The sequence below is a fragment of the Grammomys surdaster genome, unplaced genomic scaffold (genome assembly GCF_004785775.1).
Source record: "Grammomys surdaster isolate TR1022 unplaced genomic scaffold, NIH_TR_1.0 186, whole genome shotgun sequence".
Classification (NCBI taxonomy): Eukaryota; Metazoa; Chordata; class Mammalia; order Rodentia; family Muridae; genus Grammomys; species Grammomys surdaster.
This window is the reverse complement of record NW_021604631.1, coordinates 5,086,248-5,111,801: the sequence shown is the minus strand read 5'-3', so window position 1 is coordinate 5,111,801 and position 25,554 is coordinate 5,086,248. Positions and strand designations below refer to the sequence as shown.

At 40.9% G+C, this 25,554-nt stretch overlaps 1 protein-coding gene across 2 annotated transcripts in view; it reads right to left on the bottom strand.

Annotated features, from left to right (window-relative positions):
* Window positions 1–7,620: 7,620 nt before the first annotated feature.
* The window catches only part of Trim24 (tripartite motif containing 24), a 99,779-nt gene continuing 81,845 nt past the window's right edge, over window positions 7,621–25,554 (bottom strand). For both annotated transcript variants that reach the window (XM_028768366.1, XM_028768365.1), the window contains exons 10-19: window positions 24,342–24,515; window positions 21,800–21,973; window positions 19,926–20,061; window positions 17,432–17,504; window positions 16,378–16,546; window positions 15,775–16,103; window positions 14,965–15,097; window positions 12,975–13,049; window positions 9,068–9,217; window positions 7,621–8,420 (exon numbers count right to left, since the gene is read on the bottom strand). In XM_028768366.1, coding sequence (XP_028624199.1) covers window positions 8,211–8,420; window positions 9,068–9,217; window positions 12,975–13,049; window positions 14,965–15,097; window positions 15,775–16,103; window positions 16,378–16,546; window positions 17,432–17,504; window positions 19,926–20,061; window positions 21,800–21,973; window positions 24,342–24,515 — 1,623 coding nt within the window. In that variant the 3' untranslated portion in view covers window positions 7,621–8,210. The remainder of the gene's footprint in view (window positions 8,421–9,067; window positions 9,218–12,974; window positions 13,050–14,964; window positions 15,098–15,774; window positions 16,104–16,377; window positions 16,547–17,431; window positions 17,505–19,925; window positions 20,062–21,799; window positions 21,974–24,341; window positions 24,516–25,554) is intronic.

The window sequence follows — 25,554 nt, the reverse complement described above, 5'->3', positions numbered from 1 at the left end:
GGACCTGCAACACTATGTGGAGAAAAGTATATTTGATCTTCACTGAGTTATTGAGTATTTTTTAAAATGGGTTTATTTCTGCATGTGGTAATTAAGAAAGCAAGTATATATTAAGGCAACCAAGGCAGACATAAAAAATGCAGGGGGGCTCTTCCTTAGGAATCAATATATAAAAATCTCTTATGGATATACTTAGTGACGTTGTAGTTCATAGGTGAAATACCAGCTTACATAGGTTGGGGGGGGCAGATGATCAGGAAGTTCAAGGTCATCCTCAGCTATAAAATAAGTTTAAGGCCAGCCTGGGCTACATGAGATCCTGTCTACAAACAAGCAACAACTTCCCACCAAACCACTTACCCCTTAAACAAACCAACAAACCCTGAGATTGAATGGGGCCAGGAGAAGAGGAGGGTGGAGGACATACATTTTTCTCATTTGGTATCAACAGCTACTTAACCTTAGACAAACACTTGGTATTGCCCCATATAATCTGTGGCTGAAGGACAGAGATTCTGTAGCTAAGGCCAGAAATTAGACTGATTATCATTGAATTTAAATTATGGTCTTGGTAGCTTACAGAAGAACCACTTTATTCTGTACATAGCTGGCAAGAAGCTGGGAATAAAGTTAATTTTCTCCATACACCATTACTCTGTTTTTAATCACAGGAGGGAAGAAGCACTGCTTCCCTCGATTCATGTGTGGCTCTCCTAGAACACGCATAACTTACATACTGTTTGCCGAAAGCGATGTATGGGGGGTGTTGGTTATGCAAGTTCTATTAGGAAAGACACGCTGTGGAAAATATCTATAATGTCTGCATTTAGATTTTGTGTTTTATTGCCCATCATAGTTTCATACCACTAGGCTGGCTGAAGACTCCCCCTACCCTCTTTAAAAGTGGGAAAACACTGCAGCTGTAACCACAATGAAATAATGCAGTAGCAGGCTGCATAACCTCTGTTCAAAGAGGGAGCAAACAACTCCTGTTTCATCCATTTTATGAATGGCTTAAAGTCAGTTTCTTATAATAAAGATGCCGTTATTAACATATTAGTAGTTTAAAGATCAGTTCCAGGGCACCTGGTGGAAACCAAACACCTCATCCAATACAAAATGGCACAGTGTGTTTTGTTTTTTTGAGACAGGGTTTCTGTGTATAGCTCTGGCTGTACTGAAACTCAAGAGATCCATCTTCCTCTGCTTCCCAAGTGCTGGAATTAAAGGTGATTACTTTTTCCACCCAACATTTATCTGACTGGTTGAGTCCTGAATTTGAAATGCATGGATCAGCCTACCTTGGTAGTGGCCTTTAATCCCAGAATTCACCAGGCAGAAGCAGGTAGATCTGTGTTCAAAGCCAGCCTAGTCTACAAAGAGTTTTCTAGGACGGCCAGATATACATGCTACATAGCCCCCATCTCAAAAAACCAAACCAGTAACAACACTTAAGTTTGAAGGACTATATTATAGGCTTTGAAAGCTACACACATGGGCTTTCTTACAAGCCTAAAAAAATTTCTAACTTCAAGCTATACAAAAGAGCTCACATGATTAATCTGGCAAACAGGCAATCATCTTTTAGCCACGTTATTCTTTTAGGCCTAATACATTTGATGGAAAACAATGTTGGCTACACTTGCAGGGACAAGACAAGCTATCTACTGCAAGTCATAATTGAGAATTTCATAGCTGAAATTCTCAGACACTTATTTAAATCAAAGGCTAACAGTGGTCGGAAACCAACCAAAGACAAGGCTGATGGCCCAGCATTCTCTTAAGATTTCAGAATCCTCCGTGTTTGTGGGATCCTCAGGCTTAGGAACTTCATGGGGTTACCTCACAGGATCTAGTGCACAGGCGTCTCAGACACTGCCAAATCAAGTCGATAGCAAGCTATTAGACTAATTTTAATAGAACCCTTGATAACTCAGCTTTTCTTCAATACAAATAGAAAACTGTTTGTGGAGAAGGTGGTAGAAACAAATTCCACCTCATTTTCATTTTTTAAAAAAGCTTTTTATTTTTTTTTGTGAATTTCACATCATGCACTCCAATCATCTCCCTTCTCTCCATATCTGCCCTTGAAACCTCTTCCCCCAAAGAAAAAGAAAAAGAAAGCATCTCACCATAAAAGCTGGGATGTGTCACAGTGTGTCCAACAGTATATACTCTTTTGCCCAAACAGCGTTTGCAACTGTTCACTTCAGTGAGTCACTGGTCAGGCTGGAGGCCTCTGGCTTCTAGACTATCAATACCGGATCCTCATGGGACTTCTCTGGAATATGCTGCTGCTTTTGGAGCAGCAGGATCAGCTGCTCGTTCAAGTGCTCCAACAGTTCACAGATGGAGGAGATGTAGGGTGGGCCAATCAAAGCCCTATGTCTAGCTTGGATGGTAGCTCAGTTGCTCAGCCCACCAGCTCTCCTGAACCCACGCTACCAGGGCCAGCTCTCCAGTGCCTCAGCAAGGTGCTAGGCCCTATCTCCCCTGCTCATGTCCTTGGGCTTGGCTCATCAGTGGCCACGCCATTGGGGCCAGCCTTACTGTGTTGTCTAGACAAGGTACAGGGTCCATTCTCCTAGGGCTGGAGAAGGGGTAGGACCAGCTCTCTCATGCTGCTCAGGTGAGTGTGTGGCCAGCTCACCTGTGCCTGCCACCAGGGCCGTCTCTACTGCGCTGCCAGGTGAGGTGTGGGGGCCGATCTCCTGAGTGCAGAAGCCAGTGAGGGAAAAGGACAGCTCTGCACAGCCTTTGGACATCAACAGAGTCGCTGACAACATCCTAGACCAGGCACGATGTCCGCATTGCCTTTGGTGGTATCATGGGCCACAGACATTGACACAGATGCCCACTGCTGCAGGACCATGGATGCAGACATGGTCCTTGGCAGCAGCATGAGCAGGACCTCCCCATGGCCTCCAGTGGCAGTGCTGGCTCCTCACCTCAGATGGCTCCTCCCCACCCTCTCATCTCCAGGCCCACCCCCCTCTATTGCCCAAGTCTTTATTTTTAAGTAAGAACTTAGTGGAATTCTTTCACAGATTCCTAGAGACTTGAGTCAATACTGGTTGAAGTAGTAAGAATAATAAAAAAGTACAGTAGAAACAGCATATCATGTCGGGTGGTGGTGGCGCATGCCTCTAATCCCAGCACTTGGGAGGCAGAGAGGCAGGCGGATTTCTGAGTTCAAGAGTTCGAGGCTAACCTGGTCTACAGAGTGAGTTCCAGGACAGCCAGGGCTACACAGAGAAATCCTGTCTCGAAAAAACCAAAAAAAAAAAAAAAAAAGAAAGAAAAGAAAGAAACGGCATATCAGAATCTAATAGTTTTACACAGAAAATTTGATCTAAGCCTCTTTAGAGTATAATCTATAATAGATAAATGCCGTCTATAATCTAAATTTTCTTTAGTTTTTGAATTTCTTATTATACATGTCATCAGTGTACCATTAGAGACTAGATTGTGGTCTAACAAACTATTTGTATGTTGGACTGCCTTTTTTTGTTCATTTGTTTTTTCAAGACAGGATTTGCTGTGTAACCTTGGCTGTCCTAAACTTGCTCTGTAGACCAGGCTGGCCTTTAACTCAGAGATATGCCTGCCTCTGCCTCCCAAGCACTGGGATTATAGGTGCGCATCACTATAATCCAGGTGGCTGGCTGGATTCTTAACACCATCATTAGAATACCCATAAAGAGACAGGATTAGGTAACCAATAGCACTGTTAAAATCTTTACTTCCAAGGAGGAAAACACTGCACTCTTTTTTTTTTTTTTTTTGGTTTTTCGAGACAGGGTTTCTTGTATAGCTCTGGCTGTCCTAGAACTCACTCTGTATACCAGGCTAACCTTGAACTCTCGAACTCAGAAATCCACCTGCCTCTGCCTCCCCAGTGCTGGGATTAAAGGCGTGCACCACCACTGCCCGGCTTGTAGTCTATTTTTCTTTCTTTCCTATTTGTCAGTTTTTTCTTGGTTATCTGAGGTCAAGGAAATACATATCAGGATGAAAGTTCTGTTGTTTATGGACCACAGCACATCTCTATAGGCAACAGTGCTACAGCTGTCCAGAATATACGAGGACTCAGACTAAAGAGCTCAAACTAGGGAAGATGCTACTAAAATACATTTGTTTTTCCATTAAGTCTTCCATACAAAAGTCTCTGCTGTGGTAAAATATTCATAGTAAAAATTTACCAGTTAATTTGTTATTAAATTCAAAGCACCAATCTCTGAAGAAAAAACAAAACAAAACCTCAGTGTAAAATTACTATCACTTCAGATGTGCTTCACTTGTGAAACCTCCGTGGGGAAGCTTGTGACCTGGCACATGAACAAGAGACACCTCCATGGGAATAATGACAGAATTCCCACCCAAGGCAGAATAAATGTAAAATTATCAACTATTATTTTTACACAGAGCTATCAAATACTTTTAAAAATATGGCATGGTTATTTGATTAAAGAACAAATACAGTACTTTAACTCAGGAGGTTATGTCTGCAATCTTAATGACCAATCAGATCTATTTCTCTCGTTCATATGGATTTTAGAGAAACAGAAAAATGAATACTCTTTCTCTTTATAATACTTTCAGTTGAAACTCAAACCTTTTGTTCTCAGGAAGCAACTCACATGAGTTTGGCTTAGGCCTCAGCTGGGGGAGAGCCTCCTTTACCCGTTCAACAATGTAAACAAAGTATGCATGTCCTGCTCACAGCAGAGAGCTGCAAATGCACCTTTGAAATGAGCAGCTGGCAGCTGACTGGGGGGTGGCTTTCTGACACCATCGCAGTTCCACTTCTGCACCTACCCCTCTGTGTGGCAGCCAAGCACCACGCCCATTCTTTAGCTTGGAAAACTTGCAAAACTACCATGGAAGGAAGAGTTTATCCTCCCCACTCCTCTGTCCAGGAAAGAAGTAGGGCCTGTGAATTCAAAGCACAAAGGGACCATACTGCCAGATGCTGACATAACGGTGTCATTTGCCTTTTGTCTGCTCAGTCCATTTATGCTTCTGTGAGTGTCTCTGCTGCCAGGGAGATCAGGAGCTTGTCATAAGGGAAAGCTTTTGAGTTGAAGTAAAAGCAATCTCACCCGCAGTGTGGTCTGCATATGTAGAATCATCTTCCAAAGACAATGGTCACTTTCAGTGAGAGCAGTATGTGTGTGTGTAGTAGGAGTTTTGTATAGACCACACATCCTGGGACTTTGATCCAGGGCTCTCAGAACTAAACTTTCCAAGTTACTGGTCAGAGGTAAATGCTGGAATAAGGTTAGGCCAAGACTGCTAATTCATAATGAATATTTTTTTTTCTCTTATTTTGGGTAGTGGTGGTCTCAAAATCAATATGGGATAGTTTTGTTTTGTTTTCCTTTAAGCTTCTCTTACAGTTTAAGATCATTTAGCTTGGATCCATATGAACACATTGGTTCTTGTCAATGACTATGTCATGAGACAGCCATCAGGATAGTAGAGTTACTTGTAGAAAAAAACTCAAGACATTTACTTTTAATAGCATATTATTAAATATCATTACAGGAAACATGGTTCTCAACTATCTTTCATTCAGCAAAAACTGGTAATGGTGAAATGTAACATTATTTTGAAAGGTTACTATCGCATAGAATATAATAGTGACTGGGGTATATCAGTAGACATTCTGGCAGAAATACATAAAAATTATATTTACATTATTTAAGCCCTACTTCCCCTTTAGTGATAATTCTTAAAATAATTTACGTAAGTACTGTTTTAACTCAGGTGACAGGTATGGAAGACAATCTATCAGAGAACAGTGTTCTGAGACAGCAAAAAGAAATGTACTGCCCAGAGTTCCACAGCTGGAGCCAGAGAGTGAGCTCAGTGGTTGGGAGCATTTATTGCTGTTTCAGAGGCCCCAGGTATGGTGGCTGACCACCCTCTCTAATGCCAGTTCCAGGGTATCCAATGCCCTCTTCTAGTCTAGGAGGGTGGGCACCAGGCACACATATGACACACATTCATGTAAGCAGGCAAACATGCATACATATGACATAAAATAAATAAATCTTTTAAATATTAAAATAAATAGGTTCCACAGCTGCTACACTTAAAATGCTGGACTCAACCACATAAGTTTAACCACTTCCCACAAATAATAAACAAACAAACCCCAAAGCTGAGGGTATAGTCGTACACTACTTAAGTCCCTGCACCAGGGAAGTAGAGGTAGAAGGGCCAGAGCCGACGGCCAGACTGAACTGAACATAAAACCCCACTTCCCCAAGGATCTATGTATTGTCAAACTTTGTTCAGACTGTGTTTCCAGGACAAATGTCAGCTGCATACTCAAATCAACACAACAGACATCAGCACACAACACACACTTAAAAACGGATGAAGACTGTTACAGTGGTTGTGGACTATTATATAGGTTGTTTAGAGAATGGGAAACTATTGCTAATAAGGCATGTACAGAATGTTCTCCAGTCAGCAACCTCAGGAAGCAATGCTGCACAGAAGTCACCATCTCCCTGCCCCACCCCCAACAGCATCTCACACAGCAGAGGATGGCCTGAACCTGGATCTGCAGGATGGCCTTCACCTTCTGATTCTCCTGCCTCCACCTTCCAAGGGCTGGCTTTGTGAGTGTGTGCCTGCCACTACATCTACCGTGTCCAGCTACACTTTAATTCAGGGGAGGCCATGTAACCAAATAAATCCTCAGGTCAGCTGTGTTTTATTCTGTCAACCTAAAGAAAAAAAATTCTCTAGTCAAACATCTAAAATACTTTAATACTAAAAGTTTACTATAGCAAACTAAAACTGTCCTTGTATTTTGCCAAATATTGGGCTAGTACAACAGTACATAAGGATTTTATCCTACCTTAATCTCATTTGGTGTCTTGTTCATCTGAGCCTGCCTGTCCCCCTCCCCCAACAAACCCCCACCAAACAAGCAAAAGGAATAAATCTTTTTTCTCTTTCTCCCAAAGAAAATTAAATTTTGAATTAAGGCAGATCAAGGATGAAATATGAAGGTCTGTTTTAAAAAAAATCAAGCAAACAGAAAGTCGACAAAGAGTAGTTCACAGAATTCTTTTCCTGCTTATACCCCTCCCCACCAAACTGATCTCTTCCCAAGTCGACAACAGCCGCTCATGTGAAATGAGAAAGACAGATGAAAGCCCATTCAGGGAGCTTGAACAGGGCAGCCCCAGGGCACAGAAGAAATCTATCAAATATTGGTGTACCCTACTGTATTGTATATTTGATGGTTCTATTAAGGCTTGCACTTTTAATCCCAGCACTCAGAGGCAGGCAGGTCTACAGAGTGAATTCCAGGACAGGCAGGACTACAGAAATACTGTCTCAAAAACCCCAACCACCTCAACCTGCCTGCCCCCAAGGGAAGGAAAGCCACTAGCAATGAGTCTTGCTGTACCAGCTCTGTACAGTAAGGGGTACAGTGGGGGGGGGGGGCGCAGATCAAACAGCAACATGGAACACGCACACTTACTTCCCTAAAGGAAGCTGAAGAAGAGGCTGATCTAGCAAAACATGAAAGAACAGCCCTGAAGACCTGCTATTCCCAGCATCTCTGACAAGATAAAGCAAAACAATAACCAAACATTTCGTTTCCTGATTTCTTTAATGCATTTGCCATCTTACACGGACACTATTTGGTGTCTTAATAGCATCTGTCTACACTTCTGGCAGGCAGCCTGGGAAAGAACTCTGCTTCCCACTCACGTTTGGGGAGGACGTCTTTTAAGAACAGTAAACCTATCTCCTTACAGTTGGCCATAATTAAAGGGTAATGAAATAGTCTAAAAATGGATTATCACACATCCAAATCACACTAAAATCTCAACTTACTTCAAACTCTATTTCTCTCTATTGAGCAAGTCTTACTCCAGGCTGCTGTAGGAAATCCAATAGTGGGAAGAATGTCTTTTCCTTCTTTGCCATTTCTTCTTTTTCTACCTTTTCTTTCTTCTTTTATTCTTATACACATTTCCTTTCTTCCTCTTCTTTTTATTATCAATGATGAGAGGTTAAAGAAATGTTATTAAAGAAATCAAAGTTCAGTAAACAGCAAAACCATACCAGAGATCTCACAAACCCTGCTCTGTCCCATGATCTTAGATCACTGACAAGGCTTCTGCTTTCTTTAATTTGAAAGGAAAATCTCTAGCACAGTGCACTGGGCCAGCGCTGCTTTACTTTAGCAGCTGGCGGTCCTCCGAGCTCTTGAGGCGCTTCCTCCGGGGCTGTACAAAGTCATCGTCTGAGTCGTCACTGAACTTACAGTCTTCTATGTCATGCCTGAATTCTAGCTTAGGAAATCTTTTTTCTGGATAAAGATTCTTTAGAAGTTCTTCAAAATAGCTTTCAAGTTTTATACCAGCATTGGCTACTTCAGAATCAGGCTGTGGGATAAAAATAAAGGTAGGAATTAACACCCCAAAGAGCCACGTTTTAGTTAATAAAAATAATCTCTCACAATTCTGTTCCTATTTGGCACACAACTGAAACTTAATGGACTGTTGGGAAGTACTCAGGGAACGTCACTAATATAAAACAAACCCTAGTCTGGGGCTACGCTCTTGACTAACTCCTTCCGGAAGGAGTGGTGATGACAGGGATGGGTCACATCAGCAAGGTGACAAGATGAGCATGGGTAGGATGAGAAAGTCAACAAAAGAACAAACAACGAACAAAAGAGACACAGTTTACAAAAAGTGACATGAGAAGATTTCTAAATGAGAACTGTTTGGTTCGTCCTTACTATTTCAAGATACACTCAGAAGTCAAAGTGTGCAGCCTGCAAATAAAAGGAAGGAATGGGGAATCCTTACTCTAAACTACCTCAGCCTCAGGCCAGCTTGTATTTGCACTTACCACATATAAGACTTTGCAAACTCAGTGTGGATAAGCCTCCCTAGCGAGCTCTGCCCTACCCTGGTACAGGAGACACCGGACACTTACTCTAGCACACACATCTTGGGACCTCACTGCTGGCAGGCTGTCTGGTTAAGTTCACTCTCCACATTGCTGTGGCCTCGCCCCATCTCACCTCATTGAATTCAGCACAGTTTTGAAAGATCAATCTAAAATCAGCTACAAAATCTTCAGGCTTTGTATACATGCAATAATCCTCCTGAAGTCTTTTCTTGATGGTTGACAAGTCCATTGGGTTTTTAATTATTTTATAATAATCAGGCACCTTACAAAACAAATGAGTTATTATAATATAAATAAGTAAATTGCACCCGGTCCTATAGCATATGCTATTTTTCTTCATGTTAGTTTGTCATTGGTGAAAAACGAAATCAAAGAAACAAACAATCACAAGTACCTACTAGGTTTTCACACAAGTTTTGTGTCAGTTTTTCTAAAAACTTAACATTTTATATTGGTATATATTTACTGTATATAATATTGGGTATCATACAGATAATTAAGTGTATCAAGACTTACAGTGAAGGTCTTCCCTCCCCAATTCCCAAGGCATATATATATATAATACCAGCAGTCCCATAATTGAAATATGCAATACCTTTCTACATTCATAGAATTATCTCTACATATCTATTTTTTTAGAAAATGACATAATTTCAGTCTTTACGGCTGACTAAAAATCCATTATGCATATATAACTTTGTTCTGTTTTGTTTTTCAAGACAGGGTTTCTTGTATGTAGCGCTGTAGAACAGGCTGGCCTTAAACTTGAAGATACACCTCCTTTGGCCTAAGTGCTGGGATTTAAAGGCACATCCACTACCACTCAGCAATACACAGTACTTTTTAAATCTAACCATCTTCTGATAACAGCTAGGCTTATTCTATCAGCTACTGTGCACAGTGCTATAATAAATCTGAATGTGCAAGTATTTTCACTGTACAGTGTCCTCTGAACATCTAAACCAGGAGAGATTAAAGCACAAACGGCCAGTAAGCATTAAGGAAAAAATGTTTATTAATGTTAGCTATCAGGAAAATGAAAACAGAAATTACATTGAGATTCTATCTTATGCCAGCCAGAATGGCTACCATTAAGGGATGAAACCACACACACACACGCACACGCACACGCACACACACACACACACACACACACGGTAAATGTTGATGAAGATTAGGGGGGAAAAATGGAACCATTATATACTACTGGTGGGAATGTAAATCAATTCAGCCATGATGGTAATCAGTATGGAGGTTATTCAGAGAAACTAAAAATAGAATTACTATGTGACCTAGTTAACAATGAATTTTAATGGAAAAAAGGCATTCCAGGCCAGCAAACGCTACATAGTACTTTCTTTTAAAGCTCCTATATGCTCCCTCTTCATTGTTTTTTTTTTTGTTTTTTTTGTTTTTTTTTTTTTTTAGGTTTTTCGAGACAGGGTTTCTCTGTATAGCCCTGGCTGTCCTGGAACTCACTCTGTAGACCAGGCTGGCCTCGAACTCAGAAATCCACCTGCCTCTGCCTCCCAAGTGCTGGGATTAAAGGCGTGCGCCACCACCGCCCGGCTCTTCATTGTTAAATAAAAAATAATTACTAAGCTGGGTATGGTGGCATACACCTTTAATTGCAATGTGTGGGAAGGAGGAGGAGGTAGATCTATGAGTTGGAGGCTAGCCTGATCTACATAGCAAATTCCAGGTTAGTCAGGAGTTGAAAAAAAAGAAAGGAAACCAAAGAGTGAGTGAGTACTTGGGAAGCACGCTGCTCTATGCAGCAACGTTAGCTTGGCTATTTGATGTGTCGGGGCATGTCTTTAGTACCAGCACTGGGAGGCAGAGGCAGTAGGATCTCTAGGACTTCCAGACCTACTTGACAGTCTGATCTAGACAGTGAGTGCCAGGCCAGCAAAGGCTAGAGAATTAGACCCTGTCTCTAAAACAAGCAAACACACCCATTTAAAAGAGGATGATCAACAGGATTTTGTCTTCTGCTATTCCAAGTAGAGACAAGCTTGGCCCTCAGCTTTGACACTGGCTAGAATGATCCTGCAACATTACTTAACCCTGCTGAAAATCTCGTTATATTCCAGATCAATCATCTTGCCAATTTCAGAAAATGAATGAGGTGATTTTCACGAAATACTTTATATATCAAGAAAAAGGGGGTTAACGTGTGGCTGCTGGTACTGTTAATAGACATGTAAGTCAGGAGCAGAAGAAGCAACAGTTTTGCGTTACATGTTTAGGTACATACCTGCACAAACTTCCATCCTCTCTACACCCTGCTCCTTCTCCCTGAAGTTCTTATTTCCTTTTTTGGACTGGGGCTGTAGCTTAGTAGCTGCGTGCGTGTGCATGTGCGTGTGCGTGTGTGTGTATGGGTTTAATCCATAGTGCCCTTAGAAAACTCTTACTTCTAAAAACTTAAATATAAAAACCTAAATATCAGAAACGGACTGCTGGTGCAGGAGGATCCCTGCAGGTTCAAGGCCAGCGTGGTCTACATAATGGCTTTCAGGCCAGCCAGTGCTACACAATGAGCTATATATTCACTGTATACAATAACACATTATTTAACTGCAATATTTTATACCATGAAATTGACTGTCTTGAACTAAATTATTATGAGTTTTATTTTTTCTAGTTTACATTAATTTTTAAGACCCAACAAACCATAAGTGTAAATGTCATTTCATTGGGAGGTGGAGACAGGAGGTCAGGAAGCTCTAGACTGTTTGAGGCCAACCTGAGATACATGAGATTCTGTCTTAGAAAACCCAACCCAACAACAATAAACAAGACCAAAACAAAATTTATTCAATTTCAGAAAGAACTTTCAGATATCATAGATGGAGAAAATATTTTATGCATGGGCTTCTTTCTAGTACTCTATAGGTATCAAAGTTATATCATACTTTCAGTATAGATCTGTTTGATCTATTTGTTTGATATATATATTTGATATCTATCTATCTATCTATCTATCTATCTATCTATCTATCTGAATGATTCTCAGCTTTTTTCTGTTATTAAATTCTACTTAGTTTTTGTACCTAAAAACCTATAGAGAGATCTTTATTTAAAAAAAAAAAAATAGTGGCTATTGTCCCCAACAACTCATGCCATATAAGCCTTCTAAGACACAGAAAACATAAAAAACCGTCCCAATATAAAAGTAAACTGGGTGGATGAGAAGGATACCCAAGAAATAAATAGACATTATCAGCCAATTGTCATGAACATGCATTTATCTGTTTAGTGACGTGCGCTCATTTGTAGGACCATGAGTGAAGCTTGTGATCGTCACGCTGAGTGAACTAAGCAGCTCAGAAGGAGAAATGCTGTACAGAATGTGTACGCACAGTGGGGCTGTGTGAAGGGAGCAAGAGAAGTGCTGTCAGGGAAACAAGACCCAGCAACGTGGGAAGCGGAAAAACAGATTCTGTCCTCTATCTTATACGGAATTTAGATTTAAAGCACTCACTCATGCACGCATGCACATCAGGAAAGTGTGAGAGGAAGGGAACCAGTGGGAGAAGAGTATGCAGGAGGATAGTGTGTGTGTGTGTGTGCGTGTGTGTGTGTGTGAAGACGGCTCAGCCAGCAGAGTGTCAGAGATGCATGAGGACATGAGTTTGATCACAAGCACATCAGCAAACTATGTAAAAAGCCAGGCATGGCAGCACACTCTTATCATCCCAGCTCTGGGGAGGGGGAGGCAGGGACAGGCAGACTCCTGGGGATCACTGGAGAACTAGCAGAGAGTAATCCTCTTAAGTCTCACTGAGACCCTCTCTCAGACAGACAGACAGACAGACAGACAGACAGACAGACACACACACACACACATACACACACACACCTGTACACACTCCCCCAAAGGACTGCTCACAAAAAGATTTGGATTAGATACAAGAAATTATTGAAATAAAGAAATAAACAAATTAGGTTCTCGTAAATAAAATTAAAAAAAATTCTCCCATCATGTGAACACTACATATGACATCAATACTTACAGTCAGAGGGACAGGGTCTTGGAAAGCCAGGCTCATTTCATGGCAGTAAAGAAACAGAAGCAGGCGTTCACATTTCTAATGAAAAATACAAACGAGAGTGAAGTCATAGCTTATTTTCTGAAAGAATTCACAGGTCTCAAATTAAAAATTAAGGCCCAGGGAATCAGTAAGGAACACTGTATCTTTGGTTTTGCTCTCCATCTGAATTAGGTAACAACTTAGGGGAATGGGTATGAGAGTCCCTGTAATTGGGTGAATAAGCCAATCACACTAGGGAATACACATTTGTTCCTCAAGATGAGTTCCTCCTCCCTTACCCCTTCACTCCAGTCTGTGTTATGTCAATCAGCAGTCACTGGAGGAAGTTCACGTGTTTATTAATAAATGTAGTGCTCCAGCTTTCTCCAGGCAAGAGCTATCTTTTCTCTCTTGCAAAAAGAGGTGTCCTGTTGTGAATCCTGCTACTTCCTCCCCTCAGCACCGGTGCACGCCTGCCTCCCAGTGAACATATACTGCACTAGCACATCTTCTTAGATGTCCATTTTCATGGTTTCTTTTTTAAAATATACTTTGATAAACTTTTTAGTAATAAAAAGTTATAGCTAAATGTTAAATAAAATTTCATGTGGTCAAAGTATGGAATTCTTTCCAAGAACATTAAATCAAAAAAGTAAATCTCACTGTCAATTCTTAAAAGATTCTGAAAACCAGTGATAAAAATGAAACAAGACAGAAATTAAGGTAGACAAAATTTAAAAGCTCAGACTAAAGCTATGCATGGTGCAAGTATACTTCAGGGCATCTAGCTTCCTTATCTTCCGTCTCGGAATTTAGACAGAACTTGGAAAGCTGAGGCAGAAGGATTGCTGTTTGATGACTGGACTAATAGTGATACACTGTCTCAAAGAAACAAATCAAAACAAAAATAACAATAACAAATAAAACAAAAAAAATCAGAAACAAAGAACAAGGCTGGGCATGTACTTAGAATGCAGAGCCAAGTGGAATGTTGTTAATTCAAGGCCAGTATGTTACCCAGAGAGTTAGGCTAGCCTGGGCTACACAATGAGTCCTTCTCTCTTCTTGGCCCTGCCGAAAATAGCCAAGATTTAGTTGGACCGAAGAGATGGTTCAGTCAGTAAAGTGGGGAACACCTGGGCTGAATTCTGAGATGGAAGGTAAGGAAGCTAGATGCCCTGATGCATACTTGATGCCCTGATGCATACTTACAATCCCAGCAGCAAAGAGGTGGACACTTAGGGCTCACTGCCCAGGCAGCCCCCCCCACACACACACACTCTCACTCTCCCTTCCTCTCTGTCTCTGTCCCTCCCTCCCTCTCCCTCTCCCTCCCCCCTCCCTCCCTCTCTTCTGTTCTAGCACTACACAAAGCCCAGCTCTATCTATAAGGGATATACAGTTTACTCTGCTCAAGCATAGTATTTTACATGTCTAGTTAATAGTTTTCTTTTTTAATTAAGAAGTTCAGAGGGTCAGGTGCTTTTTCTATGCACGTGGATTTGGATCCCTATCACCTAAGCAAAGAAGCCAAGCATGGTAGCATCCAGCTGTAACTGACAGGAGGGAGGGTGGGGAAACAAGGGAATTCCAGGTACTCGCTAGCTAGCCAGTCTAGCCCAGCGAGCTCCAGGTTCAGTGACAGGACCTGTCTCAAAGGTAAGGTGGAAAGCAAAAGAGGAAGATATGTTAGGATAACCTCTGGTCTCCATGTGTAGATCCATTGATGAGAGCTCATGCACGAGTGTACACACACACACACACACACACACACAAACACACACACTATAGCTTACTATTGATTCTTCTCTCTGTGTACAGAGAGGAGAGAGAGAGAGAGAGAGAGAGAGAGAGAGAGAGAGAGAGAGAGAGAGAGAGAGACTGACTTAAAGGTGAAAGAATTCAGTTTAAAATCAATGCATGTAACAAAACATGTCCTAATACTCTAGCGTGAAAATGTTAGAAAACTTACCCTTTTGTCTATCGGCGTTAATTTAGTAAGGCCTTCACTTTTCCTTTTATCTGAGTGGTGACTGGGAGCATCACAATCATATTCAACTTCTGGCTTAGACAAGTCTCGGCAGAAAGTACAAATCCATTCTCCACTGTCGGGATAATGTACCTTTCAGTTCTGACTATGTCAGATCTCTGTCTTCCCCACCATGTTCCCACCACCTGCAGGCCACCTAGGGCAGGTTTCTTTGGAATGGGTTTTAGCCTGTGCCTAGTTATTACATACTACCAGGTACAAGGCAGTACAGAGCAGAAATAGCAGGAACTTGATGCAAAGGCCTACGAAGTTAACGTTAGTGTTTGAGTAAACGCCACACTTGTGACCCTCCCTCCATCTCCTCCATGCTTGGTCACAGGCGTGTGCCACAAGGGCCCAGAGAGAGCCTATGACTGTTTATTTCAACAGATGAGCTTTCTGAGAAGCATAAAGACTAGGAAGCAGGGAACAGGAAAGTGTAGGGACTTTAGAGTATACATTTGTGCCAAATGGAATTTAAATCTTTATAACAATTGTCAAAAGTTCATTATAACTGTAAGATTTAAAAAATCCCTTCTTTGTCTTCCCCTCCCCCTCCATGTCATCCCTGTCCAGTTGTATCCCCTCCCTTCCCCTTTCATGTCATTCCTTTTCAGTTACATCCCCTTTGCTCTGGAACGCTGTCCTCTTATATACAGTTCCCTGGGCATGCGCATGCCAGCTAAGAAGCTCTAACACCACAGCACACTCCTAACCCTGTGTTTCATACTTTAGACAGATGTACTGTTTTACCTCGGGAAGTTTGTCAATGTGGGCACATGACAAGTAAGGTGGAATACTTTAGGACACTTCTCACAGCATAGGAGTTCCCCACCATTTTGACAAACAGCACACCAGTCTTCATTGGGGTCATCCTCCTTCCTTGTCTCTCCGACATGCACAGGGGACTTCTGGGAGGCATCCAGCCACTCAGACTTTCCATTTGAGGAATTTTCTTGATGGAGTCCAGGTTGATCTCCTGTACTATCAGGGGCATCAGACCGTAACACGGTTTCCTCAGAAGCGGAGCTCTGATTACTGTTTAAGAGGAGGGAGGTAAGTATGCTTCTTGGATAGTTAGTCTGCAACCAAAGAGAGGACAACAGCATTTATGTATATATGCATGTTTTGAAGGGGGCCCTTTAATCTCCCGATGGCTACAACAATTAAAGACTAAGTGAGCAGTAAAGATGGTTTATTGTAGCTACTAATTCAAATCACACATCAGACACTGTGCTAGCTAGTTTTATGTCAACTCGACACAATCTGGAGTCATGAAAGGAGGGAAACTCAATTTAGAAAATCCTTTTCTTGCCTCCTAAATGGGTTTAGTATTGCAAGTGCTGGTATAATTACATTTTGAGGTCTAGAGTCTTCATCTGATTCTTGTTTTACTATAACAACAGGAAAATCATAATTTTCAGGTGGTCCGCTGTTTTCTTGTTTTATTCGAATTGGCTCCAACATGACTACTGGGACCTTGTGAGTAGAGTCAGCTCCTGCTGGTTTGCTGGAAGAGCCAGAGCTGTGAGGGAGAAAGACAGAGAGGGAGACAAAATCAGTTTACTAAAAGCAGTAAACTGAAGAACATTCTGGAATACTGTCACTTCACAATAGTAACCATATTTTATATCAGTAGTGAATGATGTAAAAGTGCAGTTGTGGAATGTAGCACTCATTTCCTCGAGGTCAGAAAGGCCCTATTACTAACCTTTCAAACAGATTTATCTTGGAGCTGAAATTCAGTAAAACCTGATTTATACCTAAATGACTTGCCTATTCTAAGGTTCTATTTTACAGCCTTAGATTTGGTGTTTTAGAACTAACATTTTTTTTTTAGTTTTTTCTAATTTCCTGTCTAGTTAGTGACAACAGGAAATCTAGACTTTCATGCATAGTTTGTGCTAAGACACTAGAGTATCACTTGTTGGCTTCTGCTTCTTAGAGGTGGTAGCTGAACAGAAATCTATACTATTAGCCACTCTGCTATTTGCTACAGGCAAACTTCCTCCTAAAGAATGCTGCTTTCAAATGAGAAACAAAAAACAAGATCTAGAGTTAAGTTTCAAACATAACGAAGGCAGAACTAAAGAACAACTTAAAGTAGGACTTAAAGTAGGAGCTTAATTGTAAAACTTTGTTTTAAAGTAGAGCCAATGTTTGATCATTACATCACTAAGAGAACACTGAAAGAAAGACTGCTTCTTCATTCTGAAACAGAGGCAGGGGCATCATCACAAGAGACCAGTCTCATCTATTAAGTGAGTTCCTGGCCAACTAGAGTTAACTGTGTACCATCACAGAGGACTTGAGCACCTGCAGGTTTTGGTGCAGTCAGATGGGCCCTAGAACCGATTCTCTATGGACACGGAGTAAAGACATACCCATAAATATGGTTAAATCTGTTTACCTTCCTCGGCTCCCAACACTGGAGGCACTAGGTGAACGTATTGGGGGATGGACGCTAGTCATAGTAACAGGACCTGAGAAGAAGGAAATAGACATATACAGGTGAATTAATAATTAATAATCTATGCATTCAAGTTTGTCAAATTGTTCACTTAAATTATACCAAAACCAGGACCATCCAGTAAAATTCTATGAAACCATAAACATATCTTTAATATTTTGTTACACCAAAAGTTTACAGCCATGGCACTACTGACATCTGGGCAGGGAGAAAGTGTCTTCATCATAGGATATCTCCCAACCTCAAGTTCCAGTAAGAAAACATTTTGAAGTCTTTCTTGTTAATAGAGTAGGAAGAGGATGGCAGAGCCAGTGAAAACTACAGGAGAGAAAGAGGCTAATATCAAGGAGTTTGTCGAGGGGATGGAGGGTGGCCTAGAAGTAGGTAGGTAGTCAGCGAGCCTGACAGCCTGAGCTGCATCCCTGCTCCCACCTGACAACAATTCATTGGAAAAGTGAAAGTCAGATTCAGATGTGAGGCAATAAACAAGAGGTTCTGAACTGCTGCCATAAAGAACCTTGGCTCAGGCTGCTGAGCTAGCTAAGGAGGGAAGGTTGCTTGCTGCCAATCCTGATAACCTTAGCTAGACCCCGGGATTCACATATGGAAGGAGAGATCAGATTCCCACCAACTGTTGTCTGACCCTGCATTCGTGCTGTGGCACTCATATACATATGCACACACACCAGTAGGTGTGATACTATTAGCAACGAGTGAAAGCTATACTCTGGAGGTGGTAGAGGTTATATGGAATCTGTCTAGTGTCTGGTAGTCCGTAGGAGATAAACATCAGTCTTAGGATTATTGCCATGATGCCTTCAGAAGTGTCTTGCCAAGTGACACTGCAGTACCCAGGGAAGGGTCCAGATGACCTCTGCATCACTGCTATCAGCACTATTCAAATCGTGGCTAATTCAGTAGTAAGAAACCAGATCCTGTTTTGAATCTTCTGACAACCGGAGAGAGGAAAGTTTTGTTTAGTCTATTTTGCTGGATGCCTTTATTGGGTAGGGATTACCTATTCATGTGTCTTTCATCAACATCAAGAACATTCCTAATTTATTCACATGCACTTGTCTTTTATTTTATTCTAAATTCATGTTTAAAATAGGAACCTCCACTTAAATTTTGTAACCAACTTATTTTTGGTAACATTGCTGAAAACTTTAATTAAGTTCTCTTCTTTCCGCTATTCCAAGCAGATACTGTTGTGTGGCTAACTTCCTCAGAACTGACAGTCTCTCCTCCAGGGAAAAGGAAAGACTCAGGAAGCTGAAAAAACATATGACGTAATGAAACTTTGTAAAATTCAAACATCAGAAGAAGTTAAGATTAAGAAGGTCAGAATACTTATGTAGGCAAGTGCAGGGACAGAAGAGCTCTTTGGCAGAGGGGCCTGCAAACTGTGCAGATGGCTACGGGGACCCACTGCTGAGTTAACAGCCACACTGGCAGGGTATGGTGAGCTCACTGGTTCACCAGGCTAGACTTGAGTGCAATTCTTGCTTTAGCTTGTCACCAGCATATTATCTGGATGCATCTGTTCACGTCTCCCGAGATGTCACACAAGAGACACCTGCTATATCAAGTCTCCAGGAGTAATATTTCCAGTGTTTCTTGTAGCAATCAATTAAGTATATTAGAATATTATTTTTTAACAGATTGACTTTTATGTGATTTGACTGTTCTGCCTGCATGTATGTAGTGTATGACACGCAATGCTTGGGAGAGGGCAGCACTGAAGCTACAGGCAGTTGTAAGCCACCATGTGGATGCTGGGAATAGGAAGTGCTCTTACCCAGTGAACCATCTCTTTACCTCCCTACATTAAGCATTACTAAATACAATCACACACCAACAAGCAAACAAACCATTAAAACTGCCCTCTTCTCTTGTATCCTAACTAATAAAAATTACGAATTTTTATTCTAGACAAATTACATTCTGAAAAGAGACCCTATCACAGGCAACTAAATGTATTAATGACACTGTGATAAAACTTTGCTCTTCGGTTGCTATAATGCTAATAAATCTTGCTGAATCTAAAAAAAGAAGCCATGTTTCCTTCTTTGTGAAGAGTTCTAGTTTGACATGGTATAAAAACTCAGCTTGGTGAAATGGGCTCCATGGGTTACAGCACTTATCACCAAGGCCGACGACCTGAGCTTTGAGGCCTGGAACCTACTTGGTGGAAGGAGAAAAATCAACTCCAAGTTGTCCTCTGACTTCCACATGTGCACTAGGGCACGGATGGAGAAACACGTACAAATCAGTGTATATAAAAGAAAACCTCAAGATACAGTAATCACTAACATTTAAACCTGAGGCAGAACACAGACCACCAAAACTGAGGCAGAGAGGAACTTTTAATCATTATAAATAAAAATACGAATAAAAACCAGAAAACATTTACAAATCCAAAAGGTGGCTTTACCTGCAAGGCCTGGAGATGGCACCGATGAATTTGGTGACTGCACCGTTCTGTTTGATGGAGGTCTTGGCTGGCCGTGATCTACACTTGTGTCTTTCCTTGCAATGTTGTCCAACATGATAGTACTTGAACAATCAATCTTCCAGGAGAAGAAATTATTTCAGGGAAAATTAATGTTGAAAACAAAAAATTACTGTAAATTTACAAGAAAACTTCAATCCTAAGTACTATCTTTTCTTCCTCTATTTGTTTGTTTGTTTGTTTGTGAAGACAGGGCTTCTCTGCGCAGCCCTGGCTATCTTGGAACTCAATTTATTGACCAGGCTGACTTTGGAACTACCATCAATCTTCCTGCTTCTGCCTCTGGAGTGCTAAGACTAAGGGCTCAAGTAACACAAACTGAGAAGTTCTATTAGGCGATTTCACCCATCAAGAAATTAAAGGTTACTCTTTATATTCTCCCCACGGTAAATATACTAAGAATGCACCACTTCATGCGTGTGCTCACACACTTACAGATATACACACACATATGATAAGTTAAATTTAATAAGAACTTTTATGCTTTAAATGCAAATATTTTGTCATGCATAAATACACCACATTTTCCAGGAACATATACAATTCCTTACATATTTGTAGCCTTTATTAATTGGGATTTTATAAGATAATTGTGTCCTAAAGCCAGGATATAGAGTATACATAATGAAATAAGACAGAAAAAAAGGGAGAAAGAAAAATTCCATTTTCTATAGATTCTCTCTTTTATGTTGTGGGGGTTGGGGGACAGGAAATAGACAGGGTCATTTGTATTTAAAGATTCTTGGATAAGACTTTAGTCAATAATTCTCAAATGGTGCATAAAGAACTGGGTTTCTTAATATAATAAAAATAATTTATATTGTGGGACAATCCTAAAAGCAAATTTTTTTTTACATTTAGATTAAGTTTTCCTATGTCTGATAAGCAAGAAAAAAGTACACTCTACCTATTTAAAATATATGCATTATAAAAGCTAAAATGATTCTAATGAGATTAATAATATGATTATTAGGAAATATAATTGATCTCAACTTGGAAAAAAATCAAAGAAAAATCAAAAGTTTAATCTTATACATGACTCCTTCCAACTGAAGTATGTAAACACTTCACAAATGTAAATGCTTCATGTTTGGTTATATATACATCTTGACACTGAGACTACCTAACCTTGCAAGGTAGGAAAGGGAAAACAGTTAAAAAGCATCAGTTCTTTTCCAGAGGATTAGGGTTTTTTTATTCCAGCACCCACATGGCAGCTCACAACTACCTGTAGCTCCAGTTTCAAGGGATCTGATGCCCTCTTTTGGCCTCTGAAGGCACCAAGCATTAATATGGGGCACAACCTATGTGCAGGCACAACACCGGTACAGAGAAACCAGCAACAGAACACTGTTATTTTCTGTCTTTAGAAAGATTCTTTTAAAGTCCCTTGTCAAAGTTAAAGATCCTGAAGATTGACTATCTTACCTAATATGTTCAGGTAGGCAGGCCTGCCTCTTCTGCAGCTCTGCTGGCCTTACCCTTCAGGAACCTGCCTTTGCTCTCGCTCCCCACACTCTTGTCTGAACAGCTCCGTCTAGCCTTCCGTCCCACTTCCTAGCCTCGACTCTACGACACATCGTCTGCAAACATCTTTAACGTCAGAGTCCAGAAAAACATTCTTTTGTATGTCCAAATGTTCATAATTTCTAATTTTACTCATATTTTACTTCTACAGGATAAAACTAAGCTTTCAGAAATGGCTGATAAATCAATAAACCCACACCTTAAACTAAATCCAAATTTACTGCCAATTTTCAGAGGAGGTTATTAGTATAGATCTTACATAAACTTACATCTGGAAGAGAAGGAAGATTGTAAGGCCCTCCCACTGGTGCACTCAGATCAATCATGGGTGAACTAAAAGCTTTTCCATCGTACCCAGCCGCACTTGTGATTGTGGGACTGGAGGGAGTGGAGGAGGAGCTGCTGGCAGTTGTGGGCGGAGCCTGTCCACTGCTGATCTGCCACTGGAGTACCAAGAGGAGGAACAAAAACAAGAAATGTAAGTCGGCACTCTTTTCAGACATCAAAGATAGAAGTCTGTTATTTGAGCTCAAATGTTATTTGAACGGAAAGAACAAAGGGAGAGAGGAAAGGAGGCATATTATGTGTGTCCATACACGTGTTAATAATACCAAAAAAATAAATAAGCTTTTTTTTCTGGCAAAAAATAACTAGCATATACCAGAAACCAATCTCACATTCTTCCAAAATACATATACATATATATGAAATGCACAAGAAATATAAGCATACAAAAAGCAACTTCTCTGAAGAAAAGATAGAGAACTGGAAACATACATTTTCTTTTGTCCCACCCTGAAATGCCTAAAAATAATTAGCCACAAATTAGGGCTGTACAATTTTTATACTTCTCTTACTTTTCATATATGAACAAGTAATTAAGCCTTACTGAAGAAAGCCCTCTCATTTACTCTAGAAGCTAAGATAAACACAAAGCCAATGCTAGGTATGCTGAAGGATACGAAACTGAATCATGCTGTTTGGTTGCTTCAAGGCAAACAGAAAATACAGTATAGACAAATAGTTAGATAAAACGGCATATGGTTAATATGTACTAAGACAAGGAAAACAAACTGTTCCCATAAAATTATTTCAATATTTGGTGTATTTGAAAATTATAAAGACTCAGAATAAATCTGGGGGTGGGAGAACTGAAAGGTATCCCAAGATGCTGCCCAAACACATTATCATGTATGTGGTTGACGCTGTAGAGTGACTTTCTGAAACATGGGGTTTTGAAAAAAAAATCCTACATATATATGTTACTGTAAAAAGTACACACAGAAACATATGAAGTTAGCTGTGAACATAAATCTTTAACACCTTCATACTCAACATCTGTATCTTATCCCTACATCTTTCCTCCTCCCTTTCCGAGAACAATGAATCACCGTTGATGAGTACCTTTCTGGGTTTGTTACCTATGTACAAGACAAAACACACAGAAATGAGAACGTATCTCACAAAATTAGGTAACGTAAGTTTCTTACTAGCTAAAAAGTATGTCATTACATGAGCATGGTATAATTTGGTAAATTTATACACTAAAATCTCTGGGACCAGTGGGATGTTCAGTACATAAAAGCATTTGCTGCCAAGCCTGGCAACCCGATCCCTGAACCCACATGGTGGAAGACTAGCGTCTTACCAGTTCTCCTCTAACCTTAGATAGGAACTGTGCCAAAGCATTGCCCCACCCTCCATGTTTGACAAAGCATTGCCCCACCCTCCATGTTTGACAGAGGCACAGTAAAAAAGCATTTAGAAAAGAACACATCATCTATAAATCTAATTATATACCGATACTTATATACCAGAAGCTTAAAATATAATCACATTTCTCCTGGTTTATTTGCTCATTTATTCATTTATGCTTAATTTTTGAGCAGAAAATAGTTTTAAAAAGTTTACGAGTGTTTTCTGAAGCAGCATACACTATCCTGCTGTGTTTCCATAGAACTCTTCTTTATGCCCCTGGCAAGAATGCTTCCATCTGCCCAAGAAATGGCACAGGCAAGATGTTTCCTATTCCCGAAGAGATGCAGCTCACCAAACAACCCCGATTTCGCCTTGTGGCCTTGTGCCTTGTGAGCACATGGGATGACAGTGCAGAGTACATGAGCGTGTTGCTCTGTCCCTGAGCACATGGGATGACAGCACTGAGTGCATGAGTGCTGTCCTTGCTTGAAGTCTGTATGCTGAGCTGCTCAAAGTTCCACAGCCTTGTGCCAGCAGAGGCACTGGTGTAGAGCAGAGCCTCGAGTCCCTGGGTCTGTCACTGGGTTCCTTGGTGCTGGTCACTGGCAGAAGGCAACCATCTAGCTATTCAAATCTAATAAATGCGGGAGAAGTTGCTACCTGGAAGGTGCCAGGTGATTTAGATGCACTATGACAACTCTCAGCACAGCTCTGCAAGGCACTCCTATTTTTATAGCTAGAGTGCGATCTAAAAATGTGCTTGGCAAGGTCATAAATTAGAAAAATAAATAGAATTTGATGCCAAGCAACAATTTAAACTTTTACTTATAATGGTGAAGCAGAAACAAGTATGAATTTCTAAATATTATTAAATGAAATCTGCAGATATTAAATCAACTCTTGATTATATACACACAGAGTATGCAAGGACTCCTTGATTACAAAGCACTGAGATGTTTTCTCACCTCTGTCTCCACAGATGTGTTCTAAGTATACCCTGTATTTTCTACTCATTTAGAAAAGCAAGCACACAACCTTCATCACCTATTGTCTACGTGTAAGTTCCTAAGATCTGGAAGCACAGAAGCACCTGGAGAGAAAGGTAATACACACCTGTTTTATGGCCTGTTGAGCCAAAAAAGCCATCTGCAGGGGGTTGGGTTTTATCGTCTGCCGTGGTATATTCTGGCTTGGTGGGTATCTCAGCTGCTGAGGATAAGGAGGAAGAACTGGTCCATTGGGCTTTGGGCTATGATTCTGAAAGTTTATTAAGCGTGGTGGCGGATGCTAGAAAAAAAGAAACAAAAGCACTGCAGTAATAATGGCCTCCTAAGGAGGCCAGACTGTTACAGTATAACCTCCCAAGGATAACAGCTCTAAGACAAGAAGCAACTGGGGGGTACGGGGTGGGAGTGGGGGTGAGGCACCAGGAGTCACTTAGAAAAGGGGAAGGGGAAAGAGTGACTAGAAAGGGGAAGAAGGAAGGAAGGAAGGAAGAGGGAGGGTGAGCAGGAGAAAGCACGTCTGACACTGATGGATGGGGAAGGCTGGTGGAGAGGTATTATCTGCCACATCTCCTGTTGATGCTGTCTTCAAACTGAGCAGTTTTAGCAAACCCTATGCTCACATGCCAGTCTTTTTGATCACTCAATTGTGTTTACGGTTGGGAACTTGTTGCTTCTCTGTCAAAGACACCATAACTGTGTTTATGGTCAGGACTTCCTAAAGAAGGAAGCACTTCTGTCCTCATCCACAGAGACAAGTGAGTCCTTATCGCTGTCAGGTTCATGTGGCCACACCCAGACAGCTGTAGAATGCAGCTCTGCCCTCCCTCCCTCCCTCCCCAATTCTTCCTACTTTTGGAACTTATTCTCCCACTCTAAATTAATTGCTTCTTTTCTCCCTCAGTTAAGACTGTATTACAGAACCATTGAAAACCAGCGATGTCTCGTGTCTCTGGACAGCCGAAACTCCAAGGTGGAGAGCAGAAGCAGCATTGATGAATAAGTAACTGCATAGAGGAACCGGCCAGAGCCCTAACAACTTTTTGATTTTCCTATAAAACTTGAGACATAAGGGTTTTACATCATGAAAACACAAACAGAAAATAGTGAGGAATTACAGGAGAAGACTTTCTAAATTTATTTAAAAGAAAAACACACAAATGAATTGTAAGGGAGATCAGATATTTCCTGTCACCTTAGTCTCATCCTTTTGGTAACTGCTCAACACAATGATTCAACCAAAAACAAACAAATGAACAGACAAAAAAAACCTAAAACACCAAAAACCCCCAAAGCAAACTGACACTTGATGCCAGGGCACC